Source organism: Theropithecus gelada, chromosome 12, assembly GCF_003255815.1.
Source record: "Theropithecus gelada isolate Dixy chromosome 12, Tgel_1.0, whole genome shotgun sequence".
Taxonomy (NCBI): Eukaryota; Metazoa; Chordata; class Mammalia; order Primates; family Cercopithecidae; genus Theropithecus; species Theropithecus gelada.
The window spans coordinates 21,992,423-22,006,942 of NC_037680.1; the positions used below are offsets into that span (position 1 = coordinate 21,992,423).

The window sequence follows — 14,520 nt, forward strand, 5'->3', positions numbered from 1 at the left end:
AAAAAAAAAAAAAAAAAAAAAAAAGGGGGGGGAGGTCAATCAATTCATACATAACTTGTGGTCCTTTGCAGCTTGAGTGTAGGACTGAAAAAAGAAGCCAAAGAAAAAGGGAATGAGCTGAAGAAATACACACACATACACACACACACACTTCAGGAAGCAACATGCAAGGAAAAATAAAGTGAGAGGTTCAAGGCTCCGATGAGGAATTGTGCTCTGTGCGTTCCATTCATGGGCTTTGCCGAAGACCAGCACAATGGACGCAGCATCTCAGGCATGGTTAAGTACCCTACTGGGCACTCTGCTATCCTTTTAGTCCATTGTTGTTTCTACTCTGTCTGTGCCAGGGTTTCGTCTTGATGTGGAGGAAAAGGATTCTAATGCCTCAGGATTATTACAAGGATTAAATAAGATACAGATAGAATGACGCTAATGAGTATCATTTTTAAAATAAGGAAAGCTGAAATTTATTCAGAATCTGTTGGTAACAAACTAATCTCTTTAAGTAACCCCACTTAGAGTTTAAAGTCACCTCCAATGAACTCAAAGGGCTGACTTCCCAAAGAAAGTCTCAAATATAAGGCAAACTCTCTTGATTCTGAATTTCATTAGAAATGTTTGTCTAAGTCTTTCTCATATGGTCAGAATGAGAGAGGGTGTCCTCCTAGTAATATGTCATTATGTCAAATAATTCATCAACCAATTTTGTTTACTCTCTTGAACTGCCACTTTGGCAGCAGGGGTACTCTGTCTAAATGAGGTGTCTATAAAGATAAATTAAACATGATTCAGGCCCCCAGGTGGAGTTCAGTTCAATAGGGTAGAACAGCAACTCAGTCCAGCTACCATAAGTAACATGTTTGTAGTAAGACTAATTTGATAGTAAGGCAGAAAAACATCTCATGGAATTTTAGGAATAGCCAAGAAGATGGATCCCCTAGAGCCTTGCACATAGCATGTTTCATAAAGGATTCAGTGACCCTCAAGATGGGCTTGTCCTGTCACCTTTTCAGGAGACATAGCTGCTCAATCCCTGGCCATTGTGTAACTAAGTGACTCTTACTTGCTGCTGGAATCACTTCGTGCTTTTCATGCTTTAACAATCAGTGGTTCTGTTTTACTTTGAAAAGTGAGTCATTCTATGATAGTATTCCTCCTAGAGCCTAGCATTTCATAGCTTCTATATGTGATTATTTTAAATTCCAGCTCCTGTACCTAACTGAATGAATAAGCATATCCCGCAACTCAGATTCCTGAAAGAATTTGATTATATGCTCAGCTAAACATCATCACTGTTTGGTTAGATCTTTTACAGCAAATAATTCACAGATTTTTGATGAAACTATGTTGTCTTTAGTGGGTAAGTGTCCAACAGAGGTCTAATAAACTATGACCAGGCAATTGATAATGCCAAGTGGCAGAGACACAGTGATGTCTCTTCAAAATGCAGGTTCCTTCATTAGAAATCTATAGGTGGGGAACCATTTAGAATCGAGTTTTAGGCATAGCAAATGTTTTCTATCTTTTCTAACCATACATATGTCCAAATAAATATAGTACCTGGTAGAATGTATTATTCTCTTTTTTTTGGGGGGGGGGCGGCTTGTGATATTTCATACTAGTTTATTTAGGGGTTCCATTTTCACTCTTCAATAGATTTGATGTATTTCTCATCTGCTTCGAATGTATTATTTTCATAAGTAAAGTACATAAGTGTGCTCCTAATTGTTATTGGTGTTCAGAGGAAGACAGGCTACTTTTGCCTGAGACATCGTAAGAGGCCTCTTGAAGAAAGCATTAGAGCTAGGTCTTTGAAGGTTGGCTGGAATCCAAACAAGTTGAAGGGGAGCAAAACGTTTTAGGCAAAGGAAATGGCATGAGAAAAATCACAGAAATAGAAAATTTCATGTGGAGGACAAATAATACTTATGGTCAGATATTGAAAGCACCATCCGTCAATGTTGAAATCCTACACTTTTGTACAGAACCATGGATTGAAGCAGTTAGGAGTCACGACTGATATCAAAGTAAAAAACATGCAATGGTGAAGCTTGGTATCTTTGTCTAGAAATATAAAGAATGGCTTATCAGTGGAGACCATGACAATTGAGAAAAGAAGAAGCCCAAAAGTATAAGAATGAAAATAGAGAGTGCAAGAATAATGTCTGTTTTACTGGCATTATGTAACACTCAGATATGCACCTCTTTATTACCAAACACTGTGTATGTTAGTTAAGGTAAAAAAGGAAGGGAGGCAGAAGAACGGAGATTGAATTGAATTCTAGAGCTTCAGTTCTGTGTTAGTTTTGGCCCCCAGGGATTCTAGGCATTAAGTATAGTCTGAATTGAAAAATATTAAACATATCTTGTGATCCAATATTCCCCTAAGTTATAGACTCAAATATCCAATGACCAGCTTGACATTTCTACCTGCATGTTCAATACTTATTTGAAACTTAATATATCCTAAATAGAATTTTTTTAAAAAAACAGCCATGATCTGTTGCCCAGGATGGAGTGCAGTGGTGCAATTAGCTCACTGCAACCTCAAACTCCTTGTCTCCTACCTCATCCTCCTCAGTAGCTAGGACCACAGGTGTGTGCCAGTGCCAGCACATCTGGCTTTGTGTGTGTGTGTGTGTGTGTAGCAATGAGGTCTTGCTACGTTGCCCAGGCTGGTCTCATGGCTTCAAGCAATTCCCTGCCTCGGCCTCCCAGTGCTGGGGTAACAGGCATGAACCACCACAACCAGTCCACTAAACTGAATTCCAATTTCCCTCCTCAAAATGTTTCTTCCCCAGGTATTTTTATTTCATCATATTTCACATATTTGCCCATACCCCAAAGCTAAAAGAAAGTTCCTTTCCTGTCCTCACTAGAAATCATCTATCCGCCAGTCCTATCTACTTTTTCTCCAAAATGTATCATAAATCCACACTCTTCCCTCTACCTTTGCCCTCATCACCAAATTTAATTCACCACCATTTATCTCCTGAACTACTGTGTTAACCTTAATTGGTCTACCTTCTCAACTCTTTTTTTAAATTTTTTTTTAATTATACTTTAAGTTCTAGGGTACATGTGCACAATGTGCAGGTTTGTTACATATGTATACATGTGCCGTGTTGGTTTGCTGCACTCATTAACTCGTCATTACATTAGGTATATCTCCTAATGCTATCCCTCCCCCATCCCCTCACTCCACGACAGGCCCCGGTGTGTGATGTTCTCCACCCTGTGTCCAAGTGTTCTCATCGTTCAATTCCCACCTATGAGTGAGAACATGCGGTGTTTGGTTTTCTGTCCTTGCAATAGTTTTCTCAGAATGATGGTTTCCAGCTTCATCCATGTCACTACAAAGGGCATGAACTCATCCTTTTTTATGGCTGCATAGTATTCCATGGTGTATATGTGCCACATTTTCTTAATCCAGTCTATTATTGATGGACATTTGGGTTGGTTCTAAGTCTTTGTTATTGTGAATAGTACCGCAATAAATATACATGTGCATGTGTCTTTATAGTAGCATGATTTATAATCCTTTGGATATATACCTAGTAACGGGATGGCTGGGTCAAATGGTATTTCTGGTTCTAGATCCTTGAAGAATCACCACACTGTCTTCCACAATCGTTGAATTAGTTTACACTCCCACCCACAGTGTAAAAGCATTCCTATTTCTCCACATCCTCTCCAGCACCTGTTGTTTCCTGACTTTTTAATGATTGCGATTCTAACTGGTGTGAGATGGTATCTCATTGTTTTAATAACTCATTATGGAGCAAAGTGATTATTATTTAATGTAAAATTATATCACATTACTTTTCTACTCAAAACTCCCCAATGGTTTCCCATTAAACTTATAAAATTTCAAATTTCTTTCTGGCTCCTAAATTTCTTTGTGACTACCTTCTGCCTTTGCTTTTTGCATATCACAGTTTGTCATTCCTCCTTCCCTCTTTTTCCCTCCCTAATGCATTCAGTTGAACAAGCCAAGCCCATTTCCACCCCAGGACCTTTGCACTTGTTGCCAGCTTCCTCCAGGTCCAGATCTTGACATGATGTAGAAATGCTCCTCTATCACTTTCTCAGAAAGATAACCGAGACCCTTTAAGGTAGCTCTTCCACACTCCAGTCACTCTGTCCCATTACTCTGCTGTTTCCTCATAGCTCTTAAATCTGAAACTACATTGTTTTTCTATTCTTCTGCTAAAATTAAACTGTATAAGGGTTGGCACTTATGCACTCTCTCATACAATGCTGTCCTGCCAGTGCTGGGAGCCACATAATAGGTACCAAATAAATATTGGTTGAAAGAGTAAATAAATGCATACATTAAATGAAATCAGCAAAACTGTATGTAAATCTAGCCCAAAGAAATTTTATTTCCTGCAATATCATTTTGTTCAATTTTAAAAAACCAAACTTAGGAGAAATATAAACAAACAAACAAGCTTGGGTGAAGTTTAAAACATATGTGATTAAATCTCCATTGTCATTTATCCTTTTCCAGAAAGTGGGAAATGTCGCATGATGATTAAACAGAATACAGTGGTTTCAAGAAACATCAAACAGTCCCGTTTGTTCTAAGATAATACATATGGTGTTGAAAAAGAAAAAATTTATAATTATTAACAGCAACAGGTGGATGAATCTCTTTGGTATTCATATGAACAAAATACTAACATTTTAAGTAAAGTTACATTTTCCATGAATATGATTTTCACTCACAAAACAGGATTTTGTTCAGGTTCAATATGTCCATAGTTTTAAAACCATGATCCAAGAACAACTGGGAGTGGAACAGTGGAACTGGGATCTGGAGAAGGACAAGCTAAGTGGGATGCTGCTTTTTTACACTTTGACAAAGATCGTCCTTACCATTATCTCCTCATAAGATACCTAGAGGAAAAGGTGATGATGTTATATATATTTGGAAGCCACAAGTGTGGTACATGTTTCTAGATAAGAAGAATGGAATGAGCTAACATTTACTGGGAATTTACTCTGTCCTGAGCACTATTATCTAATGTAATCATTTCATTATCTCTAAGTTACTATTATTTTGTTTCTCTTTTCTTTTTCTTTTTTTTTTTTTTTTTGTTTTTGGTTTGTTTTTTGAGACAGAGTCTTGCTCTGTTACCCAGGCTGGCGTGCGGTAGTACAATCCCAGTTCACTGCAACCTCCGCCTCCTGGGTTCAATCAATTCTCCTGCCTCAGCCTCCCGAGTAGCTGGGATTACAGGTGCCTGCCACCACGCCCAGCTAATTTTTGTATTTTTTTAGTAGAGATGAGGTTTCACCATGTTGACCAGACTGGTCTCAAACTCCTGACCTCAAGTGATCCGCCCACCTCGGCCTCCCAAAGTGCTGGGATTACAGGCGTGAGCCACCACACCGGACTTATTTCCTTCTTTTTATATATGAGAAAAACTCATTCACGGGGTTTAACGCTGGTTGGTTAAGTATATTATTCCTGAGGTTGGGAAAAGGGGAGTCTTCGTGAAAACAAAAGGTGTATTACCTAAAGGGCTCATTTTCTGCAGGAAAATTATGGTGGCTAGATTATGTTTTGTTATTCTCTTTCAGTTTTAGAGAACAACTTGTAATGGAGCCTTCACCTCTTGAGCTGCCGGCTGTCACAGTGCAGCGCATTGCGACTGAACTCAAATGCCACCCAACGGATGAGAGGGTCGCTCTCCACCTAGATGAGTTAGATAAACTGAGGCACTTCAGGGAGTGCTTTTACATTCCCAAAATACAGGATCTGCCTCCAGGTAAGAATGCTGGGAAGGTTTTTAAATTTCATTTATTTATTTATTTTTGCTACTGCATGTGTTTATTATAATCTTTGAAAATCATTGTGCTATTACATAATAGAACCGTCGCAATTATGTTTGAAAAGCAGAAGGTCCCTGGTGCTCTCAATCAACCTGTCAGCCTACCTTAGCCTCAAATTTTCTGTTTTCTCCCCTCCTCTGAATAAAATACATACAGGGTACTTATACTGTCAACTACTTCTCTGAACAATCGAGTGACTGATTGAAAATTATAGGCAGACACATTTACTTGTTCTCTAAGCACTTGGGATTCAAAGCAATTATTTTAGAATGCAATGTTAGAATAGCTCTTATATTCTGGCACTTAGTTTATAATAATGTGATGTTTGTCTTAGAGAAAATATTATTTTGTGACCTGGATATATCAGGAGGGATGTTATTTGAATAGCCGTCTTTGCATGCTGTAAAGATGGCAAGTGTAACAGCAAGAAAAGAAACAATGAATGCCCAACAAATGCATACTGCATTTTAAAATAATGTAGTAATCTGACTCTGTTCTGGGTTTGAGGAAGTCATTTACAAAAATAAAACATAGGTAGCAAAGGTATAACAATAAAAAATGATTCATCATATTTAACTTTACTCCATTTTACATTAATAATAAAGGTTCCCAGGTTGAATGGAATTAGTCTACCAAACTGGGTTTCACATCCTTTATAATAGTCTGATTCCATTTTTATTCAGATTAAATAAGGTACAATTTTGGGTACAGTACTCAGGATCCATGAAGATCAGCTAATAAAATTTTAGGATGTCTGGTTTGTATAACACTAATATATACCATGTAACAAATGTTAAAACACCTATTTGTCTTCAACTATGTACCCAGCAACCTATAGAACTCTGGAAGAATGAAAGAAGAGAAATACCTGTATCCTACTTAAAATTGTGTAGTATCAACTGAGGGAGACATAGATGGAAATGACAGCTAGAAGAGACCAAATAAAACAAGGCTATAAGTGAAGTGATCTGAGACCACAGAAGAAAAATCTTCTAGGTCATTCTAGAATCTAAAATTAAAAGAACATTTTGATTTGAATCATAAGGGATAAAATACTGCTAATGAGTGAATTGTGAGGAAATAAAACTTAGGAAAGGAATCCTCAGGGAAATGGGAGATAGGGGACTTGGTGTTATGTGCATCACACAATGTGGAAACCTTTAGAAACAGCCAGGACCCACGTGAGACAAGTCAGGTCTGGTTGATGGTGGCCCTGCCCTGATCGCTCTCTGGCCTACAGGACTCCTGTACTGAGTCAGAACCCAGTTTAAAAATAGCATTGTACAGTCTGGCGCGGTGGCTCACACCTGTAATCCCAGCACTTTGGGAGGCCGAGGCAGGCGGATCAGGAGGTCAGGAAATCAAGATCATCCTGGCTAACATAATGAAACCCCGTCTCTACTAAAAATGCAAAAAAGTAGCTGGTCGTGGTGGCTGGCGTCTGCAGTCCCAGCTACTCAGGAGACTGAGGCAGGAGAATGGTGTGAACTCGCGAGGATCTTGCAGTGAGCTGAGATCGCGACACTGCACGACACTGCATGACACTGCACTCCAGCCTGGGCGACAGAGCGAGACTACGTCTCAACAACAACAACAAAATAGCATAGTACTTCACTAATCACCAGGAAAATGCACATCAAAACCACAGTGAGATATCACCTCACACCCTTTTCTATGACTACTATTAAAAAGTGCAGGGTATAAATATTGGCTAGGATACAGAGTGATTAGAGCCCTTGTGCACTGTTAGTGGGAATGTAAAATGGTGCAGCCCCTGTAGGAAAGAGTATGGCAGTTTCCTCAAAAACCGAAGAATAGAATTACCATATGATCCAGTGATCTCACTTCAGGATATATTGCCAAAAGAATTAAAAACAAGATCCCCAAAAGACATTAGTACACTCGTGTTCATAATAGCATTATTCGTAATAGCCAAAAGGTGGAATTAACCCATCTGTCCATCAATGCATGAAAAGGCAAGCAAAATGTGTATACATATGATGGAACCTTATTAAGTTTTAAAAAGAACCATGCTACGTGGTCCACATGAATGAACTATGAGAACATCATGCCAAGTGAAACAATCCAGATGCAAAAAGGAAAATACTGTATAATTCCAATGTTACCAAGTATCTAGATTGGTCAAATTCATAAAAACCGAAAGTAGAATGGTAGCTGTCAGGAGCTCAGAGAGGGAGAAATGGTGAGTTACTGTTTAATGGGTATAAAATTTCAATTTTGCAAGGTAGAAAAATTCTGGAGATTGGTTGCACAACAATGTGAACATACTTAACTGAATTGTACACTTAAAATTGTTAAGAGAATAAATTGTAGGTGCATTTTAGCACAGTATTTTAAATATTTATCAAAATAAAAATGTTTCCCCTTAAAAAAAAGCAGCATTCTACATATAATCACTTCTAGTATACTTAAAAGTTGACTTAGTATCCTAATTATAGGTATAATATTGATTTTGACTAGTTATCCAATAGAAAGTATCTCTGAAGAATTACAACCTTGGATAAGTCATTGCTGATTCTTAAAGAGAAGAGATAGAAATTGGTTTAATAAAGAATTTAAATAATTTGCTTGTTTAAAAAATATAGTTTTGCTGGACACAGTGGCTCACATCTGTAATCCCAGCACCCAGGGAGGCTAAGGCTGGAGGATCACTTGTGTCTAGAAGTTTGATACCAGCCTGGGCAACATGACAAAACCCCATCTCTACAAATACTACAAAAATTAATTAGGCGTGATGGCAGGTGCCTTTACTGCCAGTTACTCTGGAGGCTGAAGTGGGAGGATCACCTGAGCCCAGTAGTTCAAGGCTGCAGTGAGCCATGATCACACCATTGAACTCCAGTCTGGGTGACAGAGCAAGACTCTGTCTCTAAATAACAATAATTATTCTAATAATTTTGAATGATGTAAAACATTATTAACCCCAAGTGTTCTTCTACATCAGTGATTGTCAAAATGTGGTCCCTTGACCAAAAGCATGATGTTCACTAGAGATCTTCTTAAAAATACAAGTTCTTGGGTCCTAACTCAGAATTACTGAATCAGAGATTGTGAAAGTGAGGCCCAGCCTTCTATTCTAGATCAGCTAGGATGAGATGTTATCCTAGAGTTGGGTCAATTAATTCTCCTTCTTGCTATTCTCACTCCAGTTGCACCTTAATGTCTAAGGATTCATGTATTCAGCAAATATTTATTAGTCATCTACCCTACTCAAGACACTTCTCTCAGAATGGTTCAGAGAACCAAAGAGCAAAACTGTCACATACATACTTGAACGTGTATCTAGTATGACAATAGATAATAAACAAAGAAACAACTTAATTATGCTCTACCATCAGGTAGCGCTCTAAATGATAATGAGGACTGTGAAGATGAGGGTGTGGTCTTACCCAAGGAAGTGCTGGTGAGGTGCCATCTGAATAAAGATGACAGTGCAGTGAGGAAGTGAGCCTCATGGAGCACAGGTGAAGCTGAGCCTGGTCGTGGTCCAAGTTTATGCTGGACAGAGGTACCAACTCAGGAGCACATGATGTAGGGGCAAAAAGATAATCCATTTTTCATAACCATCACAAGGGGCATGGTTGATGTTTCTATAGCAAAAACAGCTTAGCAAGAGAAAAACCCAGGGGAAACTTATGATTTTATGCTAAGTCGAATGAAAGAAATGAATACATGTGACTAAATAGAATTGGAATAAAATATAATCTAACCGTAATCAACGGAAAGTGGTGGGGGTACTCAATAAGGCCTGTATTTTTGGATTCTTCTTGCTCCCTGTATGTAGCATTTCTTCCTTCCACACATAGGGCAGGGCACCTGTCATATGAAAGTCTATCAGGGAGAAGAGAAAAGGTCAGTGAGTGAGCGTTCTAGGTTTCAACGTTTGATGTAGGAGAGGATTTCAGTTTCTTTGACTCACCTGGCTGCAGGTCACAGGGCAGGGGATTAGAGAAGATCAGAAGGACCTTGTTTCTGAGGCCCTCTCAATCTCCTTCAGTTCAAAGTACTCAGCATTCCAAGGCGCCGTATTTTAGAATATTATGTTCTGACCCCCAATGGTGTTGAAATTTCCTTCTTTTTTGTTTTGACAAGATGTAAATTCATCAGGAAACCAGTGTTTCCTATCTTATTAAAACCTTCCAAGAGTATCTAAAAATGATAAAGCATGTCAGATTGTTTTTGGAGACTAGCATAACACCAAGAAAAAAAAAAACTTTCTTTAGCAGTTCTGAACAATGAAAAACAAAGAACAGAAATACACAAGTTTTGAGCAAATGAAAGGATCACAACTCCCAATATGAGATATATTTTTTTTTAATCTTGAAGAAAGTCTACAGGCATAGCCTGCACTTTTTTGATATTTTTCTATTATATATTATGTTTTCTCTGGGTTTCTAATATAAATTTTATTAAAATAAGTATTTTCTTTTTCTATTCTTAGACAATGCCTGAGATGTTATCAGAGAAAGGGGTCAAAAATATTTTTAATCAGCTTTTGTACTTATGCTCAACATTGACCTAAAGAGCACAGCTGAAAAATAAACAAGCAAAAGAAAGGTGGAAGAGAGAGAGAAGGAAAGAAAAGAAAGAAGGGAAGAAAGAAAGGAAGAGATAAGAAATCAATAAAAAGAAAAGGGAGAGAAATGCAAGGCATACATGTGGAAAGATATCTTTCTAAAATTTTTTAAACCATAAATATTTCTGTTTGAAACATCCTAATACCTAAATTTCTGAAAGCATACTGGATAGCCCCGTAAGTATATGGCTTTTGCACAGACACAAGACAAAAACAGTCTTTTTCAGAGTGTCAAACTGCCATCCCAGAAACAAGTTGTGCAAATTTACATTTCCTCCAACGGTAAAGACAATTGCCTCAATGACTTTGAGTAGGATTGTTTTTATTTCTGTTTTTTGGGGACAGGGTCTGGCTCTGTCACCCAGGCTGGAGTGCAGTGGCGTGATCTCAGCTCACCGCAGCCTTGACCTCCCAAGCTGAAGTAATCCTCCCACCTTAGCCCCTGGAGTAGCTGGGACTACAGGTGCGTGCCACCATGCCCAGCTAAATTTTGTATTTTTTGTCAAGGTGGGGTTTTGCCATGTTGGCCAGGCTGGTCTCAAACTCCTGGACTGAAGTAGTCCTCCTGCCTCAGCCTCCCAACGTGCTGGGATTACAGGTATAAGCCACCACGCCAGGCAGGATTAGCAGTTTTAAGAATCTTTGCTCATTAGATAATAAAAAAAATTATTCCATTCTTCTTTGAATTTGTAGTTCTTAGACAACCATTGGAGATTGTTTTCATAAACTCCTTGGCCATCGCTTTCCTTTTGTCTTAAGTTGCTCTTAATGTATAAATTTAATTTTAAACTAAATAAATATAAGTGGTAACTTTTTATTCTTTTTTCTCTTAAGGATATAAACTCCTTCTTTCATGTATCTTAGGGATTTTAAGTGAAAATGTATAGTCAATATAGTTGGCTAAAAGCAGAACCAGAAATGGGTTCCAAATATTGTGACTGCTAGCCCATGTATCTTGACTCAGTCCTGCTTTTGCTTTTTTAAAATTACTCAATTGAAGTGTAATTTATGGACCATAAAATTCACCCATTTTAAGTATACAATTTAATAATTTTTAGTAATTGCATATGATTACACTACCATTATAATCCAATTTTAGAACATTTCTTCATTCCACTTTTTTATCTCTAGCCTAGGCAAACAGTAATCTACTGAACTTGCCATTATTTTGATCTATTTAGAAGATTAGTAATTCAAAATTTTTTTTTACTATTAAACTATATTTGGAGAAAAAAAAAAATGGTGTTCCTATTCTTTTCATAGTCAAATAATCCTCTCCTTCAATCTTACCACACATCCAGGAGAGAGATCAGTAAATTGACACCCAATTTTAGTAGACTTTAGTAAGTAGTTATAAAATTTAAAGTTATCCAAACAAGATCTTCTATTAGTTTGCCCATGTAATTATTTGGACTCAGATAAAATTGGCATGGCAAAATAGTCATGCTTACGTTTGTCTCCAGGGCTTCCATATAACATAATAGCCTCTTAAACTCAACTGTTTTTAGGCTTAGAAGGCTGTGACAGATATGAGGTGTCAGTGCATGAAATATAGGAAAGCATACTTTTCTCTATAAACTATAATCCTTTATTCAACAACAGATAAAGATATGTTAAATAAAAGATTTTATCCAGCTATAAAAGGATATGTATTTATATGTATTTATAACTGTAATTTTGATAATCTGATAAATCTCTAACTTTCATAAAAAAAATTAAGAATATTCCTTAGTTAAATTTTGTAGACATTGCAACTTTTTGTTTGTTTGTTAGTTTTTTTAGTTGGGGTCTTACTCTGTCACCCGGGCTGGAGTATAGTGGTACAATTTTGATTCAGAGCAATGTCCACCCCTCTGAACTCAAAGCATCCTTCCTCCTCAGCCCCCCCAATTAGGTGGGACTACAGATTCACGCCACTACATCTGGCTATGTTTTTGTATTTTTGGTAGAGACAGGGTTTCACCATGTTGCCCAGGCTGGTCTCAGACTCCTGAACTCAAGAAATCTGCCCATCTCAAACTCCAAAGTGTTGGGATTACAGGCGTCAGCCATCACGCCTGGCCAATATTGGGAGCTTTTCATGTTACTTAAATTCTGCATTTAGTGTACATATTTGTAATCTTGTCATTTCATTTGCATTGGACTGTCTGCTCCCCGAGTATAGGAACTGTCTTCTTTCTCTGTGAATGTGTGGGAGTCACCTAGGCAGACCTTAGAGTGGAGTGAGGTCCAATCACGAAGAGGGAATAGCATTTTGCAAACACACAAGAGAAAGCATAGTTGCTTTGATCCCTAAGAATAGTTTTACATGATCAAAGTATGTCATGTAAAAATCTGGGTATTGGTAAATAGTAAAGAATAAGGTTTGGAATAGGGAAGATAGGGCACTAGGATTATTGGCATCATAGGGTGAAGAGTAAATGAGTGTGTGTGGGTACCTAACAGTAAGTCTGAATAAGTAAATGTAATAGAAGTGGATGTAAAGGAAAATAGTCAATAAATACATGAAATACTCATTAAATAAACCTGATTTAGTAGTAGGAGAAGGACAGCATGAGCCATACTTTCTGTTTTAGGTGAATAGTGGTGATATTCACTGATACAATTAACTTGTTTTGGAAACTATTCATTTAAAGAGACACTAGTCTTTTATTTGTTTGTTTATCTCTTATTGCCCTGTCACCCGTGGCCTTGACCTCTGAGTCCAAGAAGGTGGCAGCTGTTACAAGCAGTGAGAAGCAGGCAGGGACAAAGAAAAAAAGACAAATAATGCGTGTGAACTCTCCCTTGAGAAAGGTTTCAGAGGTTGCCTCATGACCTGTTCACCTAAGCCCCCTGGGCCAGTGTTTGGTCATGGCCCTGCCTATCTACAAAGAAGACTGAGTCTAAAACACAATTTTTGTTCTTGGTGGCCACATGCAAAGCTAGCAATTCTATTTCTGTAAAGGAAAAATGAAATGCATTTAGGACACAACTAGCAGTTGAGTTTAGTTAGAAGGTAGAAATTTGACAGTTGTCAGCATTTAGGTAATAGTTGAAACTGTGGGTATGGATGATATTATCTAGGCATCATACCTAAGTGAGAAGAAGGTAATAGAAACAAAATTCTAAGAATTGACAAAGAGAACTCTAGAAAGAGCCAGAGATACAGAAGAACAAGGAAAGTGTCGTGTTCTAAAACCAAGGGAAGAGACATATTCAAAGAAATCAGAGGGCTTGACATCATCAGCTGTCACAGAAACTGTATAAGCCTTTCATTTTAGCAGTCAGGAGAGCTTTATTAAATTGTCTTAACTTTAACAGCTTCACTGGAATGACAGGCAGGGAAGCTATGTATTTCTAGATGTCATTGAAGGAGTAAAGTATTGGAAATGAGATTTTTAGGCTTCTTTTCCAAGAAGCCTTGCTGTGAAAGGAAACGTAACAAGGAACAAAAGGAAATGAATGAATGCTTTTTTCAAGGAAGGCGGGGGCTTGAATATGATTCTGCATTGAGAAGACAGTGTGGGAAAAAAAGAGACAGACAGACAGACAACAGAAGTAAATATGATTTTCAGCCAAGCAGAGTCCATGCTGGATCTGTTGTCTATTCCTACCTTTTTCAGCTCCTGGAACCCAATATTCTAAGATAATGCAAATTGCTGAAGACAATCTTTCCTTACTTTCTAAGGATATATCGGCCCTAATGTCTAAGGTCAACATTAGCCAAATTGAGATTTTACAAAGAAATCTCAAGGTCCCAACCAATTGTTCCATATTTCTGGGCAATATGATACCAGGCATACCTCAGCCACAGGACAAAGGACTGGGAATAGAAAGATTCTTACAAGGAGAGTACACTTTCACCTTTGCCTGGGACAATGTTTGGTCTTTTCTGTCTTGTCGTGTGAACTCTTTCCTCAACGAATTTTATCCACAAGGGCATGGAAAATCTCTTTTGGAATCCTCGAAATACGAAGTATCTCTCCCTCAGATGCCATACCACTCCTCAATCTAGACCTCAGAGAGAACTAATGGGTTCAAAATTAGATGAGAATATCTAAGGAGTGTGTGCAAGTGGACTATAGTGATCCTACATTTTT

The 14,520-nt window shown here is 37.9% G+C and overlaps 1 protein-coding gene across 4 annotated transcripts in view; it reads left to right on the forward strand.

Moving 5' to 3' along the window:
- KYNU (kynureninase) overlaps window positions 1–14,520 on the forward strand; it is a 296,464-nt gene that overhangs the window by 126,234 nt on the left and 155,710 nt on the right. For 3 of the 4 annotated variants that reach the window (XM_025405226.1, XM_025405224.1, XM_025405227.1), the window contains one exon: window positions 5,590–5,777. In XM_025405226.1, the coding sequence (XP_025261011.1) occupies window positions 5,609–5,777 (169 nt within the window). In that variant the 5' untranslated portion in view covers window positions 5,590–5,608. Of the gene's footprint in view, window positions 1–2,068; window positions 2,153–5,589; window positions 5,778–14,520 lie in introns of all 4 variants that reach the window. The other variant, XM_025405225.1, reaches the window with a different exon arrangement.